Source organism: Phaethon aethereus (genome assembly GCF_964289735.1).
Source record: "Phaethon aethereus genome assembly, chromosome: 13".
NCBI lineage: Eukaryota > Metazoa > Chordata > Aves > Phaethontiformes > Phaethontidae > Phaethon > Phaethon aethereus.
Genome location: NC_138589.1, coordinates 1,727,960 through 1,755,625, shown reverse-complemented (window position 1 = coordinate 1,755,625; position 27,666 = coordinate 1,727,960). Strand labels below are relative to the sequence as shown.

Here is a 27,666-nt window from a genome sequence, read left to right as displayed (position 1 = left end):
GAACCTCATGAGGTTCACAATGGCTCATTCCTTGAGCTTTTCCAGGTCCCTCTGGATAGCATCCCGTCCCTCAGGCGTGTCAACTGCACTGCTCAGCTTGGTGTCATCTGCAAACTTGCTGAGGGTGCACTTGCTCCCACTGTCTATGTCATTGATATTAAACAGTACTGGTCCTAGTACGGACCCCTGAGGGACACTGATCTCCATCTGGACATTGAGCCGTTGACCACTACCCTCTGGGGGTGACCATCCGACCAATTAGTCTTCCACCCAACGGTCCGCCCATCAAGTCAATCTCTCCAATTCAGAGAGAAGGATGTTGTAGGGAACCGTGTCAAAGGCCTTACAGAAGTCCAGATGGGTGACAATAGACATACCAAACATGATGATGGAGGTTGTAGTTGGAGATGGCTTTCAACATCAATGTAGACAGCTGTCTGCTGGAGATAGCACAGTCCTGACACTGCTGTAGCCTGGCTGGGGCCCTGCTGCAGGGTGTTTGGAGGTGTGCAGGAAGGCAATCACTTTCCTTATCCCTTTACTTGCGGTAGGAGTGGTTGCACACCAGCCAGTTCCAGCTGCAGCGTGGGGAGAAACTTCGCTTTGCCATCTCTGCTGAGAGGTGGAGCGGCTGGCACCGGCACCGGCACCGGTGGCATTTGCAGCACATGAAACTCTTGTGAGCACTGTGTAGCCTCAAGGTATTAGCCTTTCACAGTTCTTCTGGTGTGACTGACTGCCTGACTTGAGCAAGCTGCTGCTACTTCTGCATCAGCTTCCATGGAGGTGCAAAGAGCAGCAGGTTGTCATAGAAGACCAACTCAAGTCAGGCAGCGACACCAGGAAAGCTGCGATTCCTGAAGTGTTCCTATAAAGCCCGTCTTCACTTGCATCTTAGGGCACAAGGCTCAGTCCTGCATTTTCATCACACCAGTAGTGGATCCTCAAATTTTGTGGTCACTGCTGGATTGAGTTGACATTGTTACCTAGAGATGAAAAGCTCCACAGCTTACCCTGCAATCAAAGGCAGAACTTCTAGATCTGTGATCCATGTAATTGCCCATGCTCTTTCATATCTACATCGTGCTCTGTTGTTTTTATCCCTAGGTATCTGTACCAAGTGAGGCAACTGGATATAGGCATGCGCCATGCATTGAGGTGTCACTGTGTGCTGAAACACTGCCGCTAGCAGATCAGTTCTTCGTCAGGGTATGGAGCAGAAGCCAACTTTGCATTTGACAACTGAAAGGAGTCTGACCACACAACAATGCAGGTAAGAGACCGTATGTGGATGGCTTTGCTGTGGGAAGGAAGCGGAAGTGGAGGGTGACATTGTCACCAAAGCAGAAATGAGTTGCTTATCACCACAGAACGAGCAGCCAGAACAGGTGCCTCAGCCCTTTGTGCAGGGAAATATGTTGCTCTTGGGAGTCCCATGCCTCCCCAGAGGTCCTCCTGCATATGAAAGATGCCTGAGATGTTACATCTGGCAGATGGCCACCACAGCAATACAGACATCAGTGGAGCTTCTCCCTGGCTGATGCCAGAGAGCCTGATGGCTGTTGTTCGCTCCTGTCCCTTGCAGTACTGCTGCGTTGGGCCCTGTGCAGACAAGCACTGCAGCCTTTGCACCATGTAATGGCTGGGCTGGGGTTTGCCACACGACATGGTGAGCATAAGGCAGATACGAAATGCTGGGTTGGACCAAGGGGTAGATGAGAGTCATGAAGGGCTGCCCTGCCTGCTTGTCAGCAGGGCAGTGTGAGTGAACAGCTCTCGCTCCTCTGCCCATCACTACCCTTCCGGTTTCATCCCTCTAGCCCCCATTTCAGAATGATGATCTAGACCTGGAAGCAGCCATAGGAAGCGCCCGCCCTCAGCTAGTGGAGTTCCTCAGTTACCGCCCCGACTGGCTGCTCACGACCTCCCGGCACTTCCTCCCAGGGGTGGCCCTGAATGGCCTGGATGGCATCACCGACCAAAAAGAAAAAGTCTCAGTGCTCCTTAACCTGCTGGAGAAGGCTGGCCCTGCCACCTGGAAACAGTTTGCACAGCATGTCTGCATGGAGTGTGACCTCCCCCTGGATCTGGAGATACTGCTTATAAGTTCTACGGGAGAAGGTAATGGAGATCGGGCCAGCTTCCTCGACCGCCTCCAAACACAGCCAACACCTTGGCCGTCCCTAGCCAACAGACCAGTCTAGGCAGTGAGACCACTAGTACCCTCACTTGCGTGGTCAGGACCTCGTCAGTGAGAAGTGGCACTCCCCTCTGTGGTGTCCAGGCAGCTACAAGCCTTTTTAACCAAGCCACTTGGTTTAAAAAATGATCTGCCTTTCCTTCTGGTTCCCCCTGTCTGTCTTTCACCATAATCTCTGGAATAAGATCAGTCCCTCCAAAAATAGTTATTGTCGGCAAACAGCAGTAGTTCACATTTTCAGACGTGCTTTTTCACCAGTTGTGCTACACCTTGCAGGTGTTGGTGGGCACTTTCTTGTCTCTTTCAGTAAGACTTGGCCCGATTTGAGGATGGAGGGTTCTGTGGACCTTGTGGGAAACGGGTGGTCCTGTCATCTGCATTCCAGAATTGGAAGTGTCCCCAAGGGCAAAGTCACTTTGCCCAGAGAAAAAAGTAGTGTTCCTGAGATGCTAAATAAGTCTATTTGAAATGTGGGGAAAAAGGTGTCGTGTGCTGTGCTGTAGGGATTCCCAGTTACTTGTGAGAGTGGAAAGTGTCACGATAGCTGTGAGAGAGAAAACAATGATGCAATAGTAGCTCAGGAGTTTCTCGATGGCAATGATTTTCTTAATCAGAAAATTCAGCTTCAGACTGTATTTCTTGGTGAGAAAGTTTATTTTGCCAAGTTTTCCCTTCCAGATTTCTTGAAGGAAGGTTTTGAAACTGCTGAAATTTTTTGTGGCATTTTTTTCTTGGAGGCACAACTTTTGGCTTAGAAGTGTAAGTTGAGGTAAAAAAATTAGACGTAAGAAGCCAAAACCAACAAAAATTGTCCATACCCTCCTCAGTAAAGCTGAGATGAAATTTTTTGGTAGATTTATGTGAAGGGAAAAAACCAACAAACTACCTTTTTGTTCCACGGATTTTTAATTGCTATTTTTTATTTTCCTGATCTAGAAAGGCAAGAAATACAGAAGTCTTAAAGTACCCACACCACAAGAAAAGCGCTTCCTCATATCTCTCATTAAACAGTTGGAGGCAGTGGCTTTAGAGAAAATCATGATTGATTAAAAAGTGCAGTCAATACACTGTGTGTTATGTTCTAGGCAATACACACAGTGTGCACATGCTGTCTTGTATGAAAGCCTGTTGCACCAGCTAAACCGCGCCTCTTCCTTACTGGGTTACTTTATCTGGTTATTAATTCTTTTCTGTTAACATCATACTTTGACGGAGCTCTTACATGAGGAGTCCATCTCAGCGGTACTGTCTTCCACATCTGCCTGCAGTAACTTCTTGTTACTTGCATCAGTCGGATGGATGCAGCCTGGTAACCAGCTGCAGCAGCAGTTATTTTTGTAGGAATGAAACAGGGGAAAGACCAGGCAAAGCCATAGCAAGCAAGGACTGATGCGGGCTTTCTCTCAGGGCTGAAGCTGAAACAAATTTCAGCCTTTTAATGCTGTGGCATATCATAAAAGGAGATGTCTCTTAAGGTTTTGGAGTTGGCTTATGCTGGTTTACCTGTAGTATTAACAGTTTAGCATCATTGATCCTTCTGAAGGTGAATTGCTTTTGGTTTTGCTCACGCAGTGGCTTTCAGTTCATCCTGACCTTATCCCTAGCTGTGTGGTTGCAGGGGCTGTTCCAAGGGCAGGAGTTTGTGCTTGGGAGGAGGATGATATGGGACCACACTTCAGAGTAGCGAAGCGGTCTCAGGTTAGGCAAGATTAACCATTAGATTGCCTTAGCTAAAGTGACTCCAAGGGAAAAGAGTTTACGTCTGCATGGTGAGCAAGACTGGAGGACTGATCCGGGCTAAAACGAGCCTGAGAGGCAGCCCAAGCAGTACTTGGGATGATAGTGGAGAGATAGCGGGATCAAGTCTTGCAGCACCAGAACTGGCTTGCTTTTCTTTACATGGCACACAGGGCAAGAGTTGGCGTATTTGAGCTGTTGAACAGATTTTGTGTGAGGCTGTGGCGCAGCACATGTGCCCATTTAGAGCCTCATCGTTTGTTCCTTTGTGCTGATGCTAGAGCTAGAAATACCAGAGTGCCGACCTGCACTCCCAGCTGGGAAACGCTGGAAATGGCAGCAAAAGGAATTAAATGTATGAAGGCTTCCCATCTGATTTTGGAGAGCGATGCCTTCAGGCATCAGTTTATCTGAACAGAACAGTCCTGGTGGCATGCGGGCTTCTATTTGGCTTTAGCAGGATCTCCCTCTGAAGCTTTGTGTGTGTCATCTGTGGGGCTGGCTGTGCTGAGTGGGGTTTTGTGGCAGCTTGAGCTGCGCAGTGAGTCAGAAAAGGCCTTTGACTGGGCTGCTAACTAACTCTGCCAATGGTTTCATCACAGAAACTCCTCCTTTGCAGGAAGGTGGAAGAGTAGGGCTTCCCTTTTTGGCTGCAGTGTGGTTTTAGATCAGCCAATGCCACCCACGCTCTGAGTTTGTATATATTACAGAGAAAAGTTGTTTCACTCCTCCCTTAAAAGCAGAGGATAACTGTGTTTTGGAGAAAGCTGAAAGGAAAAGATCAGATGGGTAGCCTGAAACCTGGCTGTGTTGCGTCAGCCCTTATACTGAGTCTTGGTTTATGCCAGTGTGTGTGTTGCGAGCTGCTTGCCCTTTGACTTTGGCCAGCAGCACCCCAGATTTCAAGAGCAGGATGCTTGCGGTAACTGTTTTTTATTTCCAATCCAACTCTTTTAGATAACTTAAGCCAGCAACAAGAAACATGCGCAGATGTGAGTGCCCGGTCGTCTGTGCTGACAGGTAAGGCTGGAACAGACCCTGGGGTGCTGTGCTCTTGGGGTTTATCTGCTCTACCCATGGGCTGGGCAGGGCTACAAATGTCCCACGTATTGGCCACAGCACTGGCACGGTGTGGGGAAGCCACTGCAACTTCAGGTTTGATTTTTCTTTTCTTGGTGCTTTCCAGATCGACCTCTCCTATTTTGTTTTCCCTCCTTGAATTTCAGAAAAGCCTTGTTAGACCTGACTCTGCTAAGGAAATCGCTTATTTTAGTTTCTCTAGCCAAGGGAATCTCCCACCCACCCTTCAAAACCCCTGCTTTTTGTCATTTTAATGTGGTTGGCTCATTGGTAGGTGGAGGAAGTTGGTTTGGCTTTTGAAGGAAGAGCAGACAGACTGTTCAGGAGTTGATCCAGCAGACACCATTTTAGAGGTGTCAGAATCAGAGCTTACAAGAATGGGTAATAGTAGTTCTGGGGCTTACTTCAGGGGTGAATTTGGGATGGAGGCCGTCCTACTCAGTGCAGATCATGAAATGAGGGATTTGTTTTCAAGATCCCTCCTCTTCCTATGGCATTTTGCAGTGGCATCCGTCACTCAAATGTCAGTCAGAAGCTTTTGGTGCAGTGTGAAAATACTGAAAGTATGTGCCACCACTGGGCGATGTCCCCGGGCCCTTGTGTAACAGGCACTGGAATAACTGGAAGCTGCTAAATTCTGAGTTGCCTCCTCAGTCACCAGGTATTCAGTTTCCAGAAAACGCAACACCAGCCCAGGTCCCTCCCCATGTGAAGAGTCTCACAGCAGAAAGAGAGAAAGAACGTGATTCTGGCATCCAGCTTTGTGAGAGAATAAACGGTGGAGGTAGTGGCAAAAGAAATGCAGATTATCACAGAAAGCTGCTGTCAGTTTGCTATGTCCTCCTGAAATGTGTGCTGGGAGAAGACGAAGCAGCAGGAGATGAAGCCTTGTGTTCTGCAGGCTGCAGCGCAGAGGAATCACTGAGCTGGGCCCCAGGCCATGCTGAGAGCAAAGTCCAGGTCTTGTGTGCTGTAGAAGTGCTTAACGTTGGTGGCAGGGCATGGGGTTGGTGTTGGATTGCCCATTGATGAAGAATAGATGATTTGATTGAGAAGCTGCTCTTCATTTTTATTCCCGCTGTGTGAATTTGGGGACTGGCTAAGGCTCACGCTCACAGCAACAGGAGCTTCTTGCAGAGCTGGCAAGCTTTGAAAGAAGGAACCTCTGGTTCTTGCTGAGGCTTGCCAGTTCCCTCGGTACCTTATAACTTGTGTGTTTGCATCTGCTGTTTGCATTCCCTGCTCCTGGCCAGACACAGGCAGGCTTTTAGTGCTGCGCTCCCTGAGCAGTGAGCACTCCCTGCCTTGCCCATCTCTGCTGGTGTTACCCATTTTAAATCGTAGCTCCCATCCTACCCTTTGCAGTTCCAGCTGTTCTTATGGTCACAGAGACACTTTTGCCTCTGCTTTTCACTCAGAGACTGCTTTTGAGTCACAGCACTGCAAATACTGTGTCTTATGTGTCACATGCAGTTTTCAGGTCTTGGAAACAAAAGTGACCTTTCTGCTCTGCAGGCAGACTGCTGCTCCTAGCTGCTGTGCTGCCCTAGTGAGTATGTGGTTGATCTCCCCCATTGCTGGTGGAATAGAAATTTGAAAATAGTGCTGAAAGTTACTGGGAAAGGAAGGAAAGACTTGTGCTTCTCTCACCTTTGCCCATTCTCACCATCTGAGAGTGTACCATAAACAGGAAATTAATCACCATAAACAGCCCTGGGAATCTGTGGGCTGTGTGTTCTCCAGAAATAGCTGTTCCTTGCCCTCTTCCCCAGAGAAACAGAGCAGTTCCTGTGTTCAAAGCAAGGCAGATGCATCGCCCAGCCTGCAAAAAGACTCACCAGTGAGGTGGCTGTGGTTGGTCTCGGAAAATGCAGGGCAGCTTGTCACAGCAGTATATGTAGCTCCTTCACACAGTGCGCCCTGGCCAGCTGAGCTCGTGGAGGCTGACCTGGCAGCTGGCTTTGCTCATAAGGAAGCTTTCTGTGGAGCTGAGAGACATCTAGTCATTGATATTTCCTGCTCCTGCTTTCTTTCAGGTCCATCGCACGGGCTTATCCTGCTTTGAGTGGACTTAAATCCGGAGGAGGAATGGAGAACAACTGAAAGAAATTGGGCTGTGGGCTTTGTTACAGTGTGTAGCTGGGATATGTGGTACTACTATTTGGTTTACCTCTGTCTCAAAACTGCCAGGCTTCTTTCATGTGCTCAGAACCACTTCCTCCACGCCCTACTTAACCGTGCAGTGCTTGTGGTATAAGTCTTTGATTAGGCTGTCTGTAGCCCTTAATGGTCTCTCTACTTCTATATGCTCCTCTGAACCTAGAATTACATGTACCTCATTTTTTTGCATTCCAGCTGCTGTATTGCCAGTAGGGTCATTTCCTAGGATGCTTTTTGGTGGACTGTTATGATTGTTTTTTGCTAAGGTTCTGGCACTACTTAGCACTGTGCTTCTAAGCAAATAAGGGGATTGAGCAAAAGGATCTGAGCATCATTTGCTAAACCTAACACATTTCTTGCAAAACATGCCTTTTAAAATTCATGTTGTTTCCTGCAAAGATTTTCAAAGCCAGGCTTCCACCCGCAGTGTGTACCTCCTTATTTCTGAAGTCCCAGCTGCTGTTGGCTGGGAACGGTAAGATTTGGGTATTAACAGCTCTGTGAAGCGCAAAATCATGTTCCGATACTAGATAAATGTTGAGTCCTTAAAGCTGATCATGTGTCCCAGGGAGGAGGAAGGATCTGCTTGACTTCTCTGCAAACACACTCAAATGGATGGACCAGGGAAGTAGCAGATCACACAGTGGTAGGCAAGATTGATGTTATCCACTGGGAAAATCTGTATAAATAAACTGAAGTGTTGGAATGAATTGCCTGGAGAAGTTCAGGGAGCTCCGTTACTGAAGGTCTTTAAACCAGTCCAGACCCTTAGGTCGCTCCTGAGAGCTGTGGCATATTTGGAGTGGGACAAGAAGATGGGTTAGCCTCATGAGGACCAGCGCAAGCTGTCTTTCTATAGCTAGATGCACCTCTGCTTTTACTTCAACATTTGCAAAAGCAGTTCAGTAAACTCAGGTGGAATTTGCAAAATGTTTTGTCTCTCCGATCTTTCCCCTCCAGCTCCCTAAATGCTTTGCTGGAGAGTCTTGCCCAGCTCTAATAAGCTGCCATTCATGATGCTCTTTTGACATGCTTCTGACTTTTCGATTTTCAGGGGTTGCTCGACGTCGCCATCGCAGCAGCTCCATGAGTGATACGGATGTTAAACAGCAACGACTAGGTATGTAGATGTTCCAGAAGCAGAGTGATGCTGTGCTTTCCTCTGAGGAAGGACCTAGTTAACTTATTTGCACCCAGGAAATAACACCAGTATCCACATCTTTTCCTTCAACATCTGCCCTTTTTTACCCCTTTCTGCCTCTGCTTTTTAGCCTTGCAGTCCACATGGTCCAGTGCTGCCCAGTGTCTGGTGGGGGAACACAGGGAGCATGGCAGCTGCAGCTGGGCTGGAGCCAGTTTTTGACTGAAAGTTTGCATACAGGGAAGTTCTTGAGGAGGTGCTCCCAGGAGGACAGATCTCATCCATTGACAACACTCAGCAAATTTAACAGCAGTGAGGATAGGGATGTTCAGAAGGTGCTGAGCGCCCTTAATTATCACCACTATTCTCTCTTCAACAAAGAGTTGCTGATACTGTGAGGGATCTCAGATTCTCAAAGCAAAAGCTATGTCTGTTCCAAGGTGCAGATAGCTGAGCAAGGGTGGCGCAAGTTCAGCATGGGTGAAAGGGGAGCTAGTGAACAGGGTGTAATACACCAATACCCAATTCTCATCTTAAAGAGATAATAAGGTTTAGTTTTTATATAAGGCTGTTTCACCTTTTCCCTGAATTTTCTTCTTTGGCTCCTGTGCGAAAATAGGAAAAATTAAGGGTTATTTTAATGTGTTCAAAATCTGTCATCTCTGCCTAGCTCTGTGGAGCAGTCTCTGATCAGGGCCATTGTTTCTCTCTGTATAAGTGGTAGTATTTTGGATCTGTCATGGCTCATAACTACCTTTTTCACCCTTATACTCACTCTGTTGTCTTCTCTCTCAGATGCAGCTGAAAAGTACCAGCATCTCCTTGTCAATTCTATCCGCCAGAGCTATGGAAGCAGGAGAGCAGCAGGAGCAGCAGCACAGGAACAGATGCAGCGACTGCCTTTCAACCAAGCTTTTGTCAACCTTGTCATTCGGCAGAGCAAAACCTCCCGCTTAAAAGAGAAAACAGATAAACCCCGAGAGGATATGGCAGGTGCTTCTGAACCAGAAGAATGTGCAGATACAGCCATAAAAGTGTCAGATCTGTTTCATAGTGTGATCCCATCGGGCATGACAAAGGTCATCTTTTTGTTTGGTAAACCAGGTACAGGTAAGACCATGCTAATGCACAGGATTTGCCAGAAATGGGCAGAAGGTGTCCTACCTCAGTTTCTCTTCACTTTCCTTTTTGAGTTTCGGCAGCTGAATTTATTAAAAAGAAAATTGACTCTGAAGGAGCTTTTGTTTGACCTATACCTTCAGCTAAAAGACAGCCCTGATGCACTGTTCCAGTACCTCCTGGAAAATGCCTGGCATACACTGATCATCTTTGATGGGCTGGATGAGTTTGCAGCTAACATGGATGTATCATCCTCTTCTAAGGGAGACCGAACTCTTACCCATATGTCCATATCTGAGCTCTTTGTAGACCTCTGCCATGGGAAGCTCCTGCCTGGTTGCACAGTGTTGGTCACCAGCCGACCTAAGAGACTACCTGACGACTTATTGAAAACGGTAGATCTGCTAGCAGAAATTTGGGGATTTGACCATGAGAAGGTTGAGGAATACGTCAGCCAGTATTTTCATCAGCATTCGTTCAAAGAACAAGCCATTGCTCACCTGAAGAACAACACCAAGCTCCTGAGCATGTGTCTCATCCCTGCTCTGTGTTATGTCGTGTGCATCTGTTTGGAGTATTTACTCCTTAAACATCAGACGAGTGTGGAGCTTCCTCAGACTATGACACAATTTTATATCAAAATGCTTCTCATCTTCATAAACAAACAGCAGGGAGAGTGTGCAGGTGGTGAGGTGACTCAGCTGAACTGTAACAAGAGGGCCATTTTAGGTCTGTGTGATCTTGCACTGAAAGGCCTGGAAGATAAGAAGCTTGTATTTTATGTTGGTGATGTTCCTGAGCACGTGAAGCAATTTGCTTCCTTACATGGATTGCTGACTGTCTTTGAGGTGAAGATGAGTGGCTCTTGCCCAGAGGCTGGCTATGCCTTTGTGCACTTGAGCTTGCAGGAGTTTTTTGCAGCACTGTGTCTCATGGTAAGCAAGAGGGTGGACAAGAACTACCTGAAGAAGAAGTTCTCTTTGAAGTCAAAGTGGACTTTAAAGAATGAGGCAAAGACTGAGCTCATGGAGAGTTTTCACATCTTTCTCTCGGGCTTATCATCAAAAGAATGTAGGACATTTCTCATGCTGCTGGCTGAACAAGATGAAGCTTGGGTGCAGGATAAGCAGGACACAATCCTGCAATCTCTCAAGAAACTAGCAGCCACTCATCTGACAGGGCCTAAGGTCATTGAGCTCTGCCACTGCACGTTTGAAACACAAGACCTCGAAGTAGCCCAGCACATTGGGAGCCAGCTGAATTTCAAGTATGAGTTTAAAAACTTTAGACTGACACCTCTGGACATGTCGTCTTTGGTTTTTGTCATAAACTCAGGCCAGGATCTGACTCATTTGGATTTTGCAGGATGTCTCATGGACATTGACTGTTTGGAGGTTCTGTCCAGCTGCAAAAATGTAGAGCACTTGAGGTAAATGCACTGAGTGTTATGAGCTGGTTGGTGGACAGAAGGGCTAAGGGCTTGGAAGGGCAAGCCTAGTATCTGAACAGCATAACTTTGATACGGAAGAAATCTATGAAATAATGAATTTATGAATGATCAAGGATATTAAGGTGATAAATCCATTCTGGCCGGTTTTTGTGTTTGTTTCTTTGTTTTGACTAAAACAATCAAACAACAGGGTAGTTAGTCTAGTAGATAAGAGAGAAAATGATAGGTATTTCTTAACACTACAAAGGCAGGTAGTAAGTTCTTCCTTCGAGTAAATGTGAAAATTGTGACACGAGTGAAATCACCATAAACTGGATGAACAGGCGATGACAACTGCACTCTAAGGTGTTCTCTATCAGTGCTTTGCTGTAATGCTGGAAGGACATTTCAAGGAGGATCTCTTGGGATCCTGCTGTGGGATGGTCTCATTCTGTATTACTATGAATGACTCGGAGAAATATGTGTAGAGTTTGCTAATGTGGAGAAGGTGGGGGGCAGCCAGGGTGAGAATTACCTTGACCTGAAGGGAATGGCATTGTCTGCTGTGAAGCAGAGGAACATAAACGGAGACGTGAAAACTGCTATTCCTGGATGTTGATATCATTATAGTTGAGTGTTCTCTGCCTCCATTAAGAAGAATAGGAATACCATTTAATTTACTGTTAGAAAAGCTTTCTGATGAAGCATCCTAACTCTAAATTGCTAATGGAGAGGCACAGGGCAGTACATGGAGTCCTCTGCCTTCAAAGAGCAGATTAGGCAGATGCCCGAGGATGGTTGGGCTGTTCCCTTGCATCAAGAAAATGGAATGGGATTTTTGTGGGTTCTTTCTTGGCTCATACACATTCAAGTCCATGCCTGCTTTCAGTTATGGTCCACAGGATACGAGCACTCTACTGTCTCTTGGAATGGCAGGCAAAGGGCGGTGGGACCCCAAGCATTTCAGCTGCATGTTGCTTGTACAGAACCTGTCTCAAGAAGAAGAAGTATTGCCTCAGGCGTGTTCCTGGGGCATGGGCCATGTCTGTCATGCCTCTGCACCTCTGCAGCTTGTTCCCGACTCCTCTGGTTTAGGGAAAGGTGGCAGAGGCACTTAGGGCAACAGGGCCATAGGTGGGTTTCTGCTCTTGTGGCCCCCTGAAGGCGCTGTGGGAATGATGCGACCCGGGAGGCTTTGTACCAACACATCCCATAATCAGTACATCCTGCAATTGATTCAAAGGGGAGCTTGCGTGCCTGAAAGCTTACCTGTTTGTTTATTGTTTCCAACACCACTAGTTCCCTCTAGAAAAGAGGTACTTCCCTACAGCCCTTGGATCTTTTATATTTTGCACTACTCTGACTACTGTGCCACTCAAATTTAAAGTATCTGGCCTGAAATCAACCCTCTCGTAACTCAGCACCTCATCACACGGGAGCTGTTAGACACTCCCTGTTAGTGTGAGTTCGGTTTGCTCATGTGTCACCTGGCCTTGTCTCATGAATGGGTCTCCAGCGTCCTGACTCTGGTGGGACATGCAATAGGGCTGACTGTTCATCTGTGGCAGCACTTGCATGTGGTGTCACTGTACCAAAAGCCAGAAGCTGTCTCTTGAGGTATTTGCAGTTGATGTGCAAGTTTAATGTTTTTCTTTTTTTTTAACCAGATGTTTGAGAAGATAAAGATGCTGTAAAAAAAAGCATGATACAATGGCTTTGATGGTGTGATACAAGAAAGAAATTTAGTGCTTTTTTTAAATTGTGTTTTAACCTGCTCTGTGGGCTAGCTTGTTTTGGGTTTTGTTGTGTTCATGTTTTTTCCCTTTTTTTCATGTTTTAGCTTTCGTGGTAGGAGATGTGGTGATGACTTTGCTGCTGCTCTTTCAAAGACCTTACGAGGAATGGGGAGCCTGAAGAAACTAGAGTAAGTCTTTGCTTGTAAGGTCAGAGCCTTCTGTCTTCCTGTCTGTCCTGTTTCTGTCTTGCAGTTTAATTACATCTGCTCACTGAAGGCTGATCTGCTCTGTGCAGCCGCCTGTATAGGGAGTAACGCAGTGCTGTGCAGAGCAGCACGGATATGTGTGGCTCTTGTTTTATGCTGGTATCAAGAGGGCTATTGCATTGCCCTGGTGGAAAAGGTGTATGAAGTTGGTTGCAGGTGGCAGAGTCAGGCCACCTCCTCTGTGTAGGTGTGCTGGGAGTGTGGTGCAGGCACACATCAGAGGCCGGCTTGCCACATGCTGTTCAGGATGCTGTCCTCCCTCTGCTCGGCTTGAATGATTCTTTCTTTTTCCAGGTTGACAGGCGGGAGCATCACAGCTGAGGGGATGACTAACTTGGTCCAGGCTTCATCACAGTGCCTCCAGCTTGAGGAAATAAAGTGAGTGTGTTGCGGTAATGACCCTCAAATCAACCGCTCATTCTCTGGGGGCATGGGGGACTAATGAGAATCAATCTGTGTGCAGCTTGCAGGACAATCGGATACGGGATCCGGAGGTGAAGAGGGTAATGGACCTGTTTTCCAGAATGGAAAAGCTGAAGAAAATAGAGTGAGTAAAAATAGCTTAAACCCATTAAAAAGTGGTAGCCACTATGAAGCCGAGCATAGAATCAGAGAGAGTTTAATTCCTCACCAGAGCAGGGTTACTGGGTGTCTCTGTAAGGGGTGACACTTGCTCTTAGAGATGCCAGTGGGGGACATGTGTGGCACTAAGCTGAGGCACAGACATCTAAATGCAAGCAGGGCTGTGCTGGAGGCCTATCTCAGTTTGAGACAGACTCAGCCTTACAGTTCTTACCCAGGTGTTTTAAAATAATCTCAAGGGAGTCCTGACACCACTGACACCTCTCCAGGAATTACCATGTATGTGCTTGTCTTGGTGCCTTGCATGACTTTTTCCTCTTCTGCCTCCTCACCTCTCTTCACCTTGGTCAGGCTCAGACTGAGGTGTGCCACCTCTGCATGAGAGAATGGCTCCATCCCTGTCTTCCCAGCCTTTTTGTTAGCTCTCTTCTCCTGTACTCCTTCTTCTAACACTCCTGTAACAGCACAGTGCTGAATGAGAGGAACTGACTGCTAGGAAAACTCCCAACATGGATCTGCATCCTTTTAGGTGGAGAGAACCAGGCTGATTTGTGAAGGGATTTAAAGCCTTTAAAAAGCTAGCAGGGGCAGTTTAAGTGGCAGCAGGCAAAGCAGAGCAGAGCTGATACAAGTATTGGAGTCTCGGTGTAGTTTGCGTTACAGGAGAGGGATGGCCACTAAGCTGTGCTGCCCCTGCGGGGAGTCAAAGCCGCAGCACTCCCTGCCCACACCACTTAAAACAACCCTGTATAACAACTAGTGCAAGTAAGAAAAGGTGACGGGTTGATAGTAGTAGGTGACTCTCATCTGAGAGGGATGGAGGCACCTATTTGCTGACCTGACACCTCCAGGGAGGTGTGCTGCTTACTGGGAGCTCGTATCAGGGATGTCTCCAAGAGGTTACCAAGCCTCGTAGAGTCCATTGATTATCCGCTGCTGTTGTTTCATGTGGGCACCAGTGACACAGCCAGGAGCAGTCTGAGGACTATCGAGAAGGATTACAGAGCCCTGAGAGCAGTGGTAAGAGACTCTGGAGCACAGGTAGTTTTTTCATCAATCCTCCCGGTCAAAGGGGGTTTGAAAGGGTTGGTTGAATCTGGAGAATCAACACATGGTTACAGGATGGGTGCCGCAGCTAGAGCTTCAGCTGCTTAGACCATGGGACTCGCTTTGAGAAACGTGATCTACTGGGGGCTGATGGGGTCCATCTGTCAGAGAAGGGAAGGAGCATCTTCGGTCATACACTTGCCAAGCTGGTGAAGATGGCTTTAAACTAAAGCTGCTGTGGGAGGGGAACCTCAATCCATACCACTTCTACCACTTTGATACCAGTGCCAGCAATAGATGCCCAGAGCCCGGAGAAGGATCACAAGTCAGCAGGAGAGCACCTGAAGAGCAGCACAAAGGAATTCCAGCCACTCCAGCCAGTAAGTCAGCTTCATTGGGGCCCAACTTAAGTGCCTCTATGCAAACACACATAGCATGGGGAATAAACAAGAGGAATTAGAGACGTGCGCATGCCTGCAGGGCTATGATCTTATCGGCATCTTGGAGATATGGTGGGATGGCTCATATGACTGGAGCATTGGAATGGAAGGACACAGGCTTTTTAGGAAGGACAGGCAGGGGAGATGTGGAGGGGGTGTCGACCTCTGTGTCAATGACCAGCTGGAGTGCATTGGAGCTCTGCCTGGGGATGGATGAGGCCCTCTACAGACAGATAGGAGCAGCCTCATGTTCACAAGCCCTGGTCCTCATGGGGGACTTCAGCCACCCTGGTATTTATTGGAGGGACAAAACAGCAGGGCAGAGGCAGCCCAGGAGGTTCCTGGAATGTGTTGATGATAACTTCCTTTTCCCAACGAGGAGAGATGCTATGCTGGACCTTGTTCTCACCAACAAGGAGGGGCTGGTGTGGAATGTGAAGCTCAAGGGCAGCCTTGGCTGCAGTGACTGTGAAATGGTGGAGTTTCAAGATCCTTAGGGCAGCAAGGAGGGCACACAACGAGCTCACTACCCTGAACTTCAGGAGAGCAGACTTTGGCCTCTTCAGGGGTCTGCTTGGTAGGGTATCATGGGAGGTACTTGAGGGAAGAGGGCCCAAGAAAGTTGGTTATTATTCAAGGATCACCTCCTCCAAGCTCAGGAGTGATGCATCCCAACAACAAGGAAGTTGGGCAGAAACACCAGGAGGCCTGCAAGCATGAGCAAGGAGCTCCTGGATAAATTCAAACACAAAAAGGAAGCCTACAGAGGGTGGAAGCAAGTGTATAGGTAGAGTGGACAGGTATACATATACTAGGTATATGGATATGTATACTATATATATATACAGGTATACATATACTAGGAGGAATACAGAGAAATTGTCTGAGCAGCCAGGGATCAGGTTAGGAAAACTAAAGCCCTGATAAGAATTAAATCTGGCCACAGATGTCAGGGGCAACAAGAAAAGCTTCTATAGGTACATTGGTGATAAAAGGAAGGCTAGGGAACATGTGTGCCCTCTTCGGAAGGAAACGGGACTTGGTTACCCTGGATATGGAGAAGACTGAGGTACTCAATGACTTTTTTGCCTCAAGTCTTCACCGGCAAGTGCTCAAGCCACCCCACCCAAGTCGCAGAATGCAAAGGCAGGGTCTGGGAGAAAGAAGAACCGCCCACAGTAGGAGAATATCAGGTTTGAGACCATCTAAGGAACCTGAAGGTGCACAAGTCTATGGGACTTGATGAAATGCATCTATGGGTCCTGAGGGAACTAGTGAATGAAGTTGCTAACCCACTATCCATCATATTTGAGAAGCTCTGGCAGTTGGTGAAGTTCCCACTGACTGGAAAAGGGGAAACATAACCCATTTTTAAAAACGGAGAAGAGGAAGACCCAGGGAGCTACAGGCCAGTCAGTCTCACCTCTGTGCCCAGCAAGGTCATGGAGCAGATCTTCCTGGAAACTATGCTAAAGTACATGGCAAATAAGGAGGTGATTGGGGACAGCTAACATGGCTTCCCTAAGGGCAAATCATGCCTGACAAGTTTGGTGGCCTTCTACAACGGGGTTACAGCGTTGGTGGATAAGGGAAGAGCAACTGACAGCATCTACGTGGACTTGTGCAAAGCATTTGCCACTGTCCCACATGACATCTTTGTCTCTAAATTGGAGACACATGGATTTGATAGATGGACCACTTGGTGGATAAGGAATTGGCTGGATGGTCACACTGAAGGAGTTGCAGTCAATGGCTCAATGTCCAAGTGGAGACCAGTGACGAGTGGCGTTCCTCATGGGTTGGTATTAGGACCAGTGCTGTTTTAACATCTTTGTCTGCAACATGGACAGTGGGATTGAGTGCACCCTCAGCAAGTTTGCCGATGACACCAAAGTGTGTGGTGTGGTTGATGAGGGAGGGGATGCCATCCAGATGGACCTGGACAAGCTCGAGGAATGGGCCCGTGCGAACCTCATGAAGTTCAACGAGGCCAAGTGCAAGGTCCTGCACAGGGGCGGGGGCAATCCCAAGCATGATACAGGCTGGGCAGAGAATGGATCGAGAGCAGCCCTGAGGAGAAGGACTTGGGGGTGTTGGTTGATGAGAAGCTCAACATGACCCAGCAAAGTGCGCTCGCAGCCCAGAAAGCCAACCGTATCCTGGGCTGCATCCAAAGCAGCGCGGCCAGCAGGTCGAGGGAGGTGGTTCTGCCCCTCTACTCCACCCTGGTGAGACCCCATGTGCAGTACTGTGTCCAGCTCTGGGACACCCAACGTAAGGACATGGACCTGTTGGAGCAAGTCCAGAGGAGGCCACAAAGATGATCATAAGGCTGGGGCACCTCTCCTATGAAGACAGGCTGAGAGAGCTGGGGTTGTTCAGCCTGGAGAAGAGAAGGTTCTGGGGAGACCTTACTGCAGCCTTCTGGTACCTGAGGTGGGCCTACAAGAAAGCTGGAGATGGACTTTTTATAACGGCATGTAGTGATAGGACAAGGGGTAATGGCTTTAAACTGGAAGAGATTTAGATTAGATATAAGGAAGAAATTCTTCACTATGAGGGTGGTGAGGCACAGGTTGCCCAGAGAAGTTGTGGATGCCCCATCCCTGAAAGTGGGGCTTTGAGCAACTTCAAAATCGGGTGGGAGTGTTGATCTGCTCAAGGGTAGGAAGGCTCTGCAGAGGGATCTGGACAGGATGGATCGGTGGGCCATGGTCAGTTGTATGAGGTTTAACAAGGCCAAGTGCTGGGCCTGCGCTTGGGTCACAACAGCCCCAGGCAACGCTACAGGCTTGGGGAAGAGAGTCTGGAGAGCTGCCAGGTAGGAAAGGACCTGGGGGTGCTGGTTGACAGCTGGCTGAACATGAGCCGACAGTGTGCCCAGGTGGCCAAGAAGGCCAACAGCATCCTGGCCTGTATCAGCAATAGTGTGGCCAGCAGGAGCAGGGCAGTGATTGTGCCCCTGTGCTTGGCACTGCTGAGGCCGCACCTCGAATGCTGTGTTCAGTGTTGGGCCCCTCACTACAAGAAGGACGTTGAGGTGCTGGAGCGTGTCCAGAGAAGGACAACGGAGCTGGTGAGGGGTCTGGAGCACAAGTCTTATGAGGAGCGGCTGAGGGAACTGGGGGTGTTCAGTCTGGAGAAGAAGAGGCTGAGGGGAGCCCTCATCGCTCTCTACAACTACCTGAAAGGGGGTTGTGGTGAGGTGGGGGTTGGTCTCTTCTCCCAAGTAACTAGTGACAGGATGACAGGAAATGGCCTCAAGTTGCGCCAGGGGACGTTTAGGCTGGATATTAGGAAAAATTTCTTTACGGAGAGAGTGGTCAAACATTGGCACAGGCTGCCCAGGGAGGTGGTGGAGTCACCATCACTGGAAGTGTCCAAAAAACATGTGGACGTGGCACTTTGGGACATGGTTTAGTGGGCATGGTGGTGTTGGGTTGAAGATTGGACTTGATGATCTTAGAGGTCTTTTCCAACCTTAATGATCTTATTCATAGGCTCTGTTCTATTCTATTCACTGTGCCCTCCCGTGTGAACTGCCACACCACACTGCGTTCTGTTTGCCCGCTCTGTTGGCAGCGCTTCTGGTTGCTGGCCCTCCCCAGGCTGCTTTTTGTAGGCGGGGTGGTGGCCTGCCATCGCTCTGGCAAGGCCCAGGCCTCATCAGCGTCTCCCGCAAAAGCTGCCGGCTCCTGGCGGGTCTCTCCACTGCCCTGGCGTTTCCCTGCCTCAGGAAAATCCCTTCTGTGCCAAGACTTAGTGAGATTCAACAAGTAATGAAACAGAATAAACATGCAATTAAAGAATAAATCCTTAGAGGTTACTAGTAGTATGTCTTCGGGGATGTTTTAAATGTGTGGGTTTAGACCACACTAATATGCCATACTTAAATAGGATTTGTTATAGCAAGAGTTTAACTGCAGTGTGGGCTGGTTGTGTAATCATACAAGTATAAACTACATTCCCTGCATAACCCAAAAATGATTAACGATTCTTCTGTTGCACATAGAGGAAATATCTCTGATTCTAAATTCATGGGAGCTATAGCTTGCAGGGAAGAACTATGATCTGATAATGCTTTTGTTGGGTCTTAAATGCAAAATTCTGAAGTTTTGGAGAAACCCACTAACTAAAAGAACGTGTACTTCAGGGTGTTTGGGTGCGGAGCAGAGGGCATTTGTGTAACAAGAGCATGCTGTTGGGTCCAGCAGCTGAGGTTGTGTTCTTCTTCATGTTCACAGTCTCAGCAATAACGATCTTTCCTTGAATGCTGTTCTCATTTTGGCAAAGGAAGTCATCGCGTGTCAAAATGCTACTGAACTGTGTGTCAGGTATCGATACATGAGAGCTGTTACAAAAGCGAATATGTTGTCTCTTTAAATGCTGACTTTTTAAATGGACATGGTTTTACAGCCTAATTGTTGGCTAATGTCAGTCAACAAAAACTAATTTTACCCCTCTCTGTTTTCTGTTTGAAACAGAAACTCTCTTCTATTTTCTGTTGAATTCATCATATTATGGACTTCCTCTTTGTATTTTTTTAATAGTTCATTTATCCTTGGTCTGTAATTTGATTTACAGGTTGTAATGTTTCTTCCTTTATAACAGTATTTAAACCTGCTTTTAAGCTCTGCAATATATCAACTGGGAAATTCTTTACCAGCTAGCATAAATTTGCTATAAATCAGCTACGTTTACTGAAAAGGTGTGGATTTGAGTAGCTCTATCTCTGTGTCCCTTTAAATCACAGGTTTTGGTGTTTTCATAGGTCCAGGATGACAGAGAAAGGGTAGAATTTTTAAATCCTAACTCTTATGTTGTAAATTTAACAGGCTAAATTAATCCTTGGTGTAACTCAAGGGAAGTCAAATTACATACAGCTTTTTATCACTTGGAATGGACATTCTACTGAATGGAATGGACATTCTACTGAACCTCTTCCCAACAAACTGCTGGTCTCGCAAAACAAAAAAATCTCAGTTTTTTAACTGTGTTACTGTCTTGTCTGTACTGCAGCCCCAGTTCAAGATGTGGGCTGTCCTCTAGCCACGTGGCTGCTCAATCGCTTGCCTGTGGCAATGTGCTAGCATGGCAGAAGTCAATGCCCTCTTTAGCATCCAGTCAGCAGCTTTGGTCCTTACCGAGCACTCCTGCTAAAGAAATGTCATCCTTCCACCTGTGCCCTAACATTGGCTTGGATCTCATTTTCAGGAAGGACACCGTGATGATATATTTTTCTGGCCCATCTGGGAAAGGTCCAAGGTGAGAAACTGCATGTGGGGTTATGCTATATGCAGAGTTATGCTGATTCAAACTGTCAGCTTGGTGTCACTATAAAACACTCCAGCAACAGCACTGGTTGCCTTTGGCCTTGTATCTGGCAGAGCTGGATCCACCTGGGCAAGGAGAAAGGTAACCAACATAGCTTATCTTTGCATAGACCTACGAGCCAGTTCCACAAAGGCAGCACCTTAGTGCCTGTGTAAACTTGAAGTGCTGTGTTTCTATTGCAAAACTGCTGAAAAACAGTTGAATGTGAGAATAAATGAAGGAAAAGACTTTTCTCCTTCTCTGGCTGGCTCCTGTGTTCTCCCTGCTTGTGCTTGCTTTTGAGGGAGGGGTGAATTTGACCTTAGTTAAGAATCTACAAAACAATCTCTTGTTCCCTGATGGGGAACTCACTTTGCCCTGTGTTGGGCAGTCCTCGAGGGACCTCACAATATTTTGCATGCATGTATAACCTGGCTCAGCCCGGCCCTGAGTTAACTAAAACCTGCTCCTATTCAGGTGCCTGAACAGTCGTCTTGTGCTGTTGTAGGCAGCCTGGTGCAGGTGTTTGTCCCTTCCTGTGGTGGCACAATCCCACATGGAGGCAAAACATCTTGCATCATTGGGGCTCAGTCCAGTTGATTCAAATATACAGTGAAATCCCCTGTGGACACCCCCTGTGATGGCTGCTCCCATCTCCTGATGGAGCTCTTCCGGCTCTTGAAAATCACTTAACCTTGAGTGGAATGGTGGGACAGAACACAGACCTCGTGGTTTCTTCCAGAAAGCTTCCAGAAAATACTTACCCGCTCCCAGGTCCTTGTGTTTTATGAAGGCGTATTAAAGGCCAAATATTTTGCTTGTTTGCAGATCTTTGGATTTGAGGTGGGAAGAGGATAAGGAACATGAAACTCCAACTAGATTTGTGAAGTTATGGTAAGAGAAGGCATTGAAATTCCTGCTGGTGAATGTGATTTGCATATGACAGGTACTACAGAAGGGCAAGAATAGCAGCTGTGTTGGTCCTTAAGGGCAGACACTATTTCCATATATGAAAAAGTTTGAAATCAACCTGAATCAGTAAATAAAAATAACAGTAGAAATCCCTATCTGGCCAAGCCAGTGGCTTTGTTTCTTGTGTATTGGGCTCTACAGCCCTAGAGAGGCAGAGTTCCCTTGATAATGCCCATCTTGCCGTATGTTCTTATAGCTACCAGAGGTATGAGCCATATAGTTTTCTTTCTTGCCTGGGCTCCAGAAAAGAGTAGTGGCTTTCTTGAAACAGGAGAACTCAGGCGTGTTATCTGGGCATGGTAAAGCTGAGAAATGTCCCTCCCTTACCTCCTCCTCTTTCCCTCACTACTCTGCACAACAAGAACAATTACATCCATCCCCTTCTCGTGGATGGCACTGCCAGGCGGCTCTGACACAAGGCGTTGCACTTGCACAGCACCCTGCAAGTGTGTCCTTCGTCATTCCTTTTGCAGCACTGGCTACAGAGGGACAGAGTAATATGCCCAGGAGTGTGCGGCAGAGCAGAGAGTAAAACCTTCCTCTCTTGGTGCTGCTTGCTGTGTGCCCTCATTTGGGGAGACACCAGAAATGCCTGGGCTCCACTATCCCTTCACTGCTCACTAACCCTTCCTGTTCACAGTTTGCAGGATTGCAGCCTGTCTTCCCAACATGCAAAGGAGATTGTTGCCATTCTCCAGAGCTGTCCGCATCTCTCTGAAGTGGAGTGAGTGACTCCTTTCCTTCCTGTCGAGTGGCTGCAGGCGGGTGGTGGGGAGCAGGGGATGTTAGATGTAGAGGGCAGCGAGACATGGGGCCTGACCCCAAAGAGGGGTCCCAGCACTCTGTGTTATGTCTGGTGGGATCCTGGTTAGGGATTTTTGGTGAGGTTCATCAGGAGATGAACACTGAGCAACCTTTGATTCCTGTGACAACTGCAGCCTCTAGCTCCCTGAGACTGTAACCAGAGCTCCCAGTTACAGAGCAGACCCTGCTGAGGAAGCAGTGCTGCATGCTGGAGGCATTTTGGAGCCATCCCAGAGGCACAGCTCCTCCAGCAAATCCCCTGAGCCAGTGAAGGGACACAGACTGGTTCTGTGTTGTCCCTTTTGTCCTCTAAGACCATCCAGTTCTGTTGGGAGAAGTGAGAAGAGGAAGGCGAGAGATCTGCTCCATAACCTACACATTGCAATGAGTATCATCCCAACCTTTCCTTATTTGCCTATATATGACACCATCTGGATTTGTGTGTAAAGCTCTCCTTCTAGCCTGTCTCCTCTGGAAAATGCAGGAATAGCTGTTGCAAGACAGTCCAGTCTAGATTATATCTTGAATTTAGCTACACCCCTAACCCCAGTTTTCTAGCTCATTGGTTTGAATTGAGGAGCTGGAGACCTTTGCCAGTGTCTTCTTCCTTCCTTTTTTCTTTCCAGCAGGACAGTAAACACTCACTTGGTTTGTTGTTCTGAACTCCCACTTAGGTTTTCTAAAGTAACATGTTTTTGGGGCTGAAGCATGAATCATGTTGCCCTAGGGACAAAACTCTTTGTTAGAAGTTGCTTCATGCAGAGATAAGCAGGGAAGATTGATCTGGGCCAGAACAGAACAGTCCAGGCAAAAAAGCAACTGTAGGAAAGGGAAAGCAAGCAGGTTTTGAGGGCTTTGTTTATACTGTTCAAAATAGTCCCCATTAACTGGAAAATGCCTCAGTTTATCAGGTAACAAGCTTGGCGATGAAGGCTGCAGTTGCCTGCTGGAAAACCTCCCTTGGATATCAATTTCAAAGCAGCTGGAGTAAGTGTTGTCTTCTACAAAACCAAATTGGCCTCTTTTTTCTCTTGAGCCTGGCAGGGTCATTGCAGAGATGCTGAGCAGGGATCCAGGAGGCAAAGGCCTCACCCAGACCAGTGCTACAGAAGCGGCTCTGAGCACTCTTAAGGAAGGATGAGACTGTTCAGGCTGAAGTTGGTCACTTGCTCAAGCATCATGCACAGAAACTGGTCTAAATGCATCTGAAGTGCCCTTTCATTAAAACTACTTCCTCAGGAGTAGTGGTCCTGTATGTTTTCTACCATGCCACTTCTGAAGTGAAACGGGTTCACACTGATGACCACTTCCACTAGGACAGTCCTCTGTGATTTCAGTGACCAGCTAATTGCCTTTTTTATCTTTCTTAGTCTCAGTCAAAACCGCCTCTCTGTTAATGGCATTTGCAGTCTGTTGAAGTCAGTAAATACCTTCCAGAAGATGATGGAGTTACAAGTCAGGTATGTAGGTCTTGAATAATTTCTGAGGTTAATCCCAATATACAAGTCTAAGAGTTAGGTTCTGAGATTTTTGTTGAGTCACCTCAGAAGTGAGGTGGGTGGAGAACATGTCCAAAGACGATTACTAACACTGACAATTGGTAATACATTGCAGTAAACCATGTATCCTTTCATGCATGGAGGCAGTTTTAGACTCTTTTCTGCTCTCTGCCCTGGGAAGTTTTGGACAGAGAGTCTTTGTGGAGTATGAGAACTGCTGACACCTCCTGGAGTGGAGCTTGAAGTTCTGTCACAGAATCACAGAATCATTAAGGTTGGAAAAGACCTTTAAGATCATCAAGTCCAACTGTTAACCCAACACCACCATGCCCACTAAACCATGTCCTGAAGTGCCACGTCCTATTACTTTCCCTTGGAAACCCCCTGGAGTTCATGTGTAACAATTTTGTCTGCACTTTCTCTAATGGTTCAGAGAAACTGGGTCATCTGATACTGCATAATTTGAACCAGCCAGGATTTAAAACTAGTGGAGATCACCTTTTGCTTGCTTTGGGAGTGTTCTAAGTGATTGGTGTCGCCAAAGAGTTTTGCAGAGCAAAATCAAGCATTCTTAAAACAAGAAGTCTTGTAACTAACCAAATTGTAACATTGATTGATTCCTTCTCTTCTTCACAGCCTTTGTCATGAGACTGCAGTCCTGAGGTTTGCAGAAGACAGAGAGTTTGCTTTCCTTCCTCCTAGGTAGAGTGTGTGTGCGCAAATGGTGTTTTGTCAGCATCTTGTTTAGTTCTTACATCCTGTTTAGGTACCAAGGGTAATACTTCATCTCACAGCAGTTCTTGTCCCTTCCCTTCTGAATCTAAATGTAGTACTTTCTCCTGGTTTTCTTAGCCACTTTGGAAGTTGTCCACTGCCTTCTGTAGTGTTTGATTATGTTTTATGTCTCTAGGGGACATTCCAACCCACAACATCCTAAGCAAAGCAGGCTGTTTAGTGACAGCTGTACTATCTGATAATAGTGAACAGTAAAAAACCAAGTGAACCTCACACCTCCAAAACAAATTCCAAAAAGATTCACAGGTCCCTGCATGTTTAAAACCATCTAGTTGGCTACACTGTGCATTCTGGATCATGGTACTCCTAAATCAAAATAAATTTGGAGTTTTATTTTTCCCCTCGGAAAATTATGGGTCAAACCAGCTCAACCCAAATGTTTTGTTTAAGAAGTGGTTTCCTCTTGCTTCTGGAGCTGTAGTTTCATTTATTTATGCCCTTATTCTCCATGGACTGAGCGCACTGTAATTTTCCATTGCATTTTCCACGGTACACTGGCATCCCACCTCTTAACTGGGGAGGAACAGCAGAGCTATCATGGGATGCAACCCAGTTGTTGTGGCTATGCTTGAAAGAGAGTGACAGCCTGAGACATATGATCTGTGACTCCTTCAAGGCACCAGGTGACATTTCAAACTCAGATATTTTAGGATTTGGATGTTCCATTTATTTATGGTCATTTTTTTGCGGAGACGTGGACTCTTTCCACAAAACATGTTTAGGCAAAAGCTGAATTCTCCATCAGACTGTAGCTTAGATGACAAATCTGGCTTTTCCCCTTCTCACCACTTGCCTGCATACTCAAGTTTTTGGTTGATCACTGAAAGAAAGAAGAACTTGCTATTGGCGAGAGATGGGTGTGGGCTAGAGACAGGGTAGCCCCAGGGACCTACCAAATTGCTAAAGCATAAGTGTTTTACTCTTGTCTGGGTTTGTGCTCACTTAGGGATGAGCCTGTGTTCTCTACTGATGACCAGCAATACGGAGGGGAAAACCAGACACCTACTGCTCCCCAAAAAATAAGGTACTGTGCACATTTTCATTCTATTTTGTGCATGTCCTATCTCTGGATCCTATAGCTGATGTAACCTGCATCTCCAAGTTCGACTGGTGAATCTCCAGAGAGCTGGTAAGGGCCCCTTCAGTCAGTCATTTGTCACTGTGTTCACAGTCCCAGCTTGCAGCACTAGAAGCTCTGTGATTAGGGTCTGTGGTCTTCTACGGGAACCAAAATAGATTGTGGGTTGTGTCACAGAACTGACATGGTGGTTGTGTGGTTACTGCATCAGCTCCCATGGGGGAGTTGGAGGAGATGGTGGTGACAGAGCTTGTGTGTTGGGGGGAGTTCTCTACTGATATTTGGAGAAATGCTTCCTAAGCTGGACCTGTGTTCAGATGCATATCGGATCATGCTCCCACTCCAGCACAGAGCGTGCCTGTCTGTTTTGTAGGCTGCAGTAAGGAGGAATGAAGTTGTACCTAAAGCCTTCTAACCAGAACCTTGGGGACCTGGTTCTTTGTTGTGCCACAAGTTTTCTTTACCTTGTCTCTTTATTCTCTGTTTGCAGACAAGAGCTGAAAGTCCAGATTATCATAATACAGATTATAATTATTAATTTCATTATTGTCTCCTCATTTATTCTCTGGTTTTCTGAAGGAGTGAAGTTTACAGTCTTTGCAGTTCTGCAGACCTGGACTACTGATTTCTCTTTTCCCCTAGACTGACAGACAGTCATTTTCAAGCCAGTGACCTGGAGAAGCTGTGTGCAGTTCTGAAGAAATGTAGCAGCATCTCCGAGCTGGAGTGAGTCCTTCTTAACTCATACAGTCTTTGTCTGCGGTTCTTTGGGATGTTGAGAAAACGCCACTTTTTTCTTCTGCAGCGTTGTATGGAGAACGTGGTAGAGTAGCCTTACACAAGGCTTAGCTTTACATGGGCTAATACCCTTTGCCAAGGAGACATACAGTTCTAGTGCTCTCTTAAGGCAAAGTTTGCAGGATATAAATCTAGAAAGGGGCTGTTTGATCACTTAGCCTGACTTCAGGTATTATGGAAGCTGTAAGAACCTACCCTGTCATTTTTGCCTTTGGGCCATTTGGGAGAAAAGCTGCAGGGCATGAAGAATCCCACCTAAAATGAGGGTGGCAGCCTGTGTTTTTGCTGGTGATCCCACATACGGTGTGCAAGGACCTTCAGCACCAAAGCACTTTCTGCTGTTAGCGCTGTGTGGGGGGAATCATCCTGTTTGCTAACACCAAGAAGTGAGCAGACCCAGCCCAATGGAAAGGCTAGCCAACACCTCCCACACAGCTGGGTTTTGAGGACAGAACAAGGACCAGCACAAGCAGGTAGTCTATGTACCACCACCTGAAGGCTAGCTATTCCCTTAGGCCTGGCAGCCTGTGGAAGAGATTTTTAGCCCTTGCTCTTTTTAAGCAATCATGTCCTTTGATCTCACATGGGCCATAGCCCATTGTAATCCTTAGGCTCTAATATCAGAGCCTAATACTAAGCCTGATACCCTTATCCAGGACTAACCCATGGCTCCTCTGTTAGGCCTGCCCAGGTTGATCGTTTCTCAGAGCTGTGGACTTCTGGTCCCTGGTAACTGCAGCAAAAAGCACTGTCAGTCCAGAGGGGTCACTGGGTGGACACGAGAAAAGGATGAGCCCTGAGTTAGGTTTCTGGCTGTCTTATGTTGGTTAATTCCAGTCTCTGGTTTCCCTGTAGGCTTCAGTTGTCAGTGGAGAGGAGCAGTGCACGTGTTGTTTGGATTAGAGTGCTTGTGTTCTGCTTTCAGAGCTCTTGTTGCAAGAGCTGATTGTGCCTGTTGTTGGTTTTTTTCCTATGAAAATTAAATGCCTCTCTTTAAATCCTAGCCTATCAAATAATTATCTGGGAGACAAGGAACTTTTGCAGCTCTTTCAGGTCCTCCCCGATTTGAAAATGTTAAATTCTCTCAAGTGAGTAGCTCCTGTTTCTCCTTACTTATGGATGGGTTTTTGTGGGAGTATTGGTTGTGGAATCACAGGCCCCATTTGGAAAGGGATTTTCAGGATCAAGTGAAGTTATTTTCTGTGTCTCTTGAGGGTAGATCCACTGTGCTATCTGGTCTATCCCCACCTCTAGTGCAGAACAGATTGACTCCACTTGAAGCTGGATTAAGATCTGTGCCCAAGAGGCTGTGTACTCAGTCTTCCATGAAGGAGACACGTGGTCTTGTGTGCAGGTGTGGCGCCAGGTTTCTAAAACAGGCTGAAATCTTTAGCAGGCCATTGAATTTTTTCTCTCACGGTTCCTCATCGGGAGGGAGAACAGTCCTTCCTCTCCTGGGGTGGGCACCTT

At 47.0% G+C, this 27,666-nt stretch overlaps 1 protein-coding gene across 1 annotated transcript in view; it reads left to right on the top strand.

Annotated features, from left to right (window-relative positions):
* NLRC5 (NLR family CARD domain containing 5) overlaps positions 1-27,666 on the top strand; it is a gene marked incomplete at its 5' end in the record, with an annotated part of 57,130 nt that overhangs the window by 4,395 nt on the left and 25,069 nt on the right. Inside the window, 18 exons of the mRNA XM_082005626.1 lie at positions 1,108-1,209; positions 1,833-2,121; positions 4,895-5,092; positions 8,232-8,297; positions 9,114-10,866; positions 12,707-12,790; positions 13,163-13,246; positions 13,332-13,415; positions 19,182-19,271; positions 20,152-20,202; positions 21,079-21,144; positions 21,863-21,946; positions 22,930-23,013; positions 23,397-23,486; positions 24,162-24,227; positions 25,267-25,344; positions 26,041-26,124; positions 27,201-27,284. Of these exons, the coding sequence (XP_081861752.1) occupies positions 1,108-1,209; positions 1,833-2,121; positions 4,895-5,092; positions 8,232-8,297; positions 9,114-10,866; positions 12,707-12,790; positions 13,163-13,246; positions 13,332-13,415; positions 19,182-19,271; positions 20,152-20,202; positions 21,079-21,144; positions 21,863-21,946; positions 22,930-23,013; positions 23,397-23,486; positions 24,162-24,227; positions 25,267-25,344; positions 26,041-26,124; positions 27,201-27,284 (3,437 nt within the window). The remainder of the gene's footprint in view (positions 1-1,107; positions 1,210-1,832; positions 2,122-4,894; positions 5,093-8,231; positions 8,298-9,113; positions 10,867-12,706; positions 12,791-13,162; positions 13,247-13,331; positions 13,416-19,181; positions 19,272-20,151; positions 20,203-21,078; positions 21,145-21,862; positions 21,947-22,929; positions 23,014-23,396; positions 23,487-24,161; positions 24,228-25,266; positions 25,345-26,040; positions 26,125-27,200; positions 27,285-27,666) is intronic.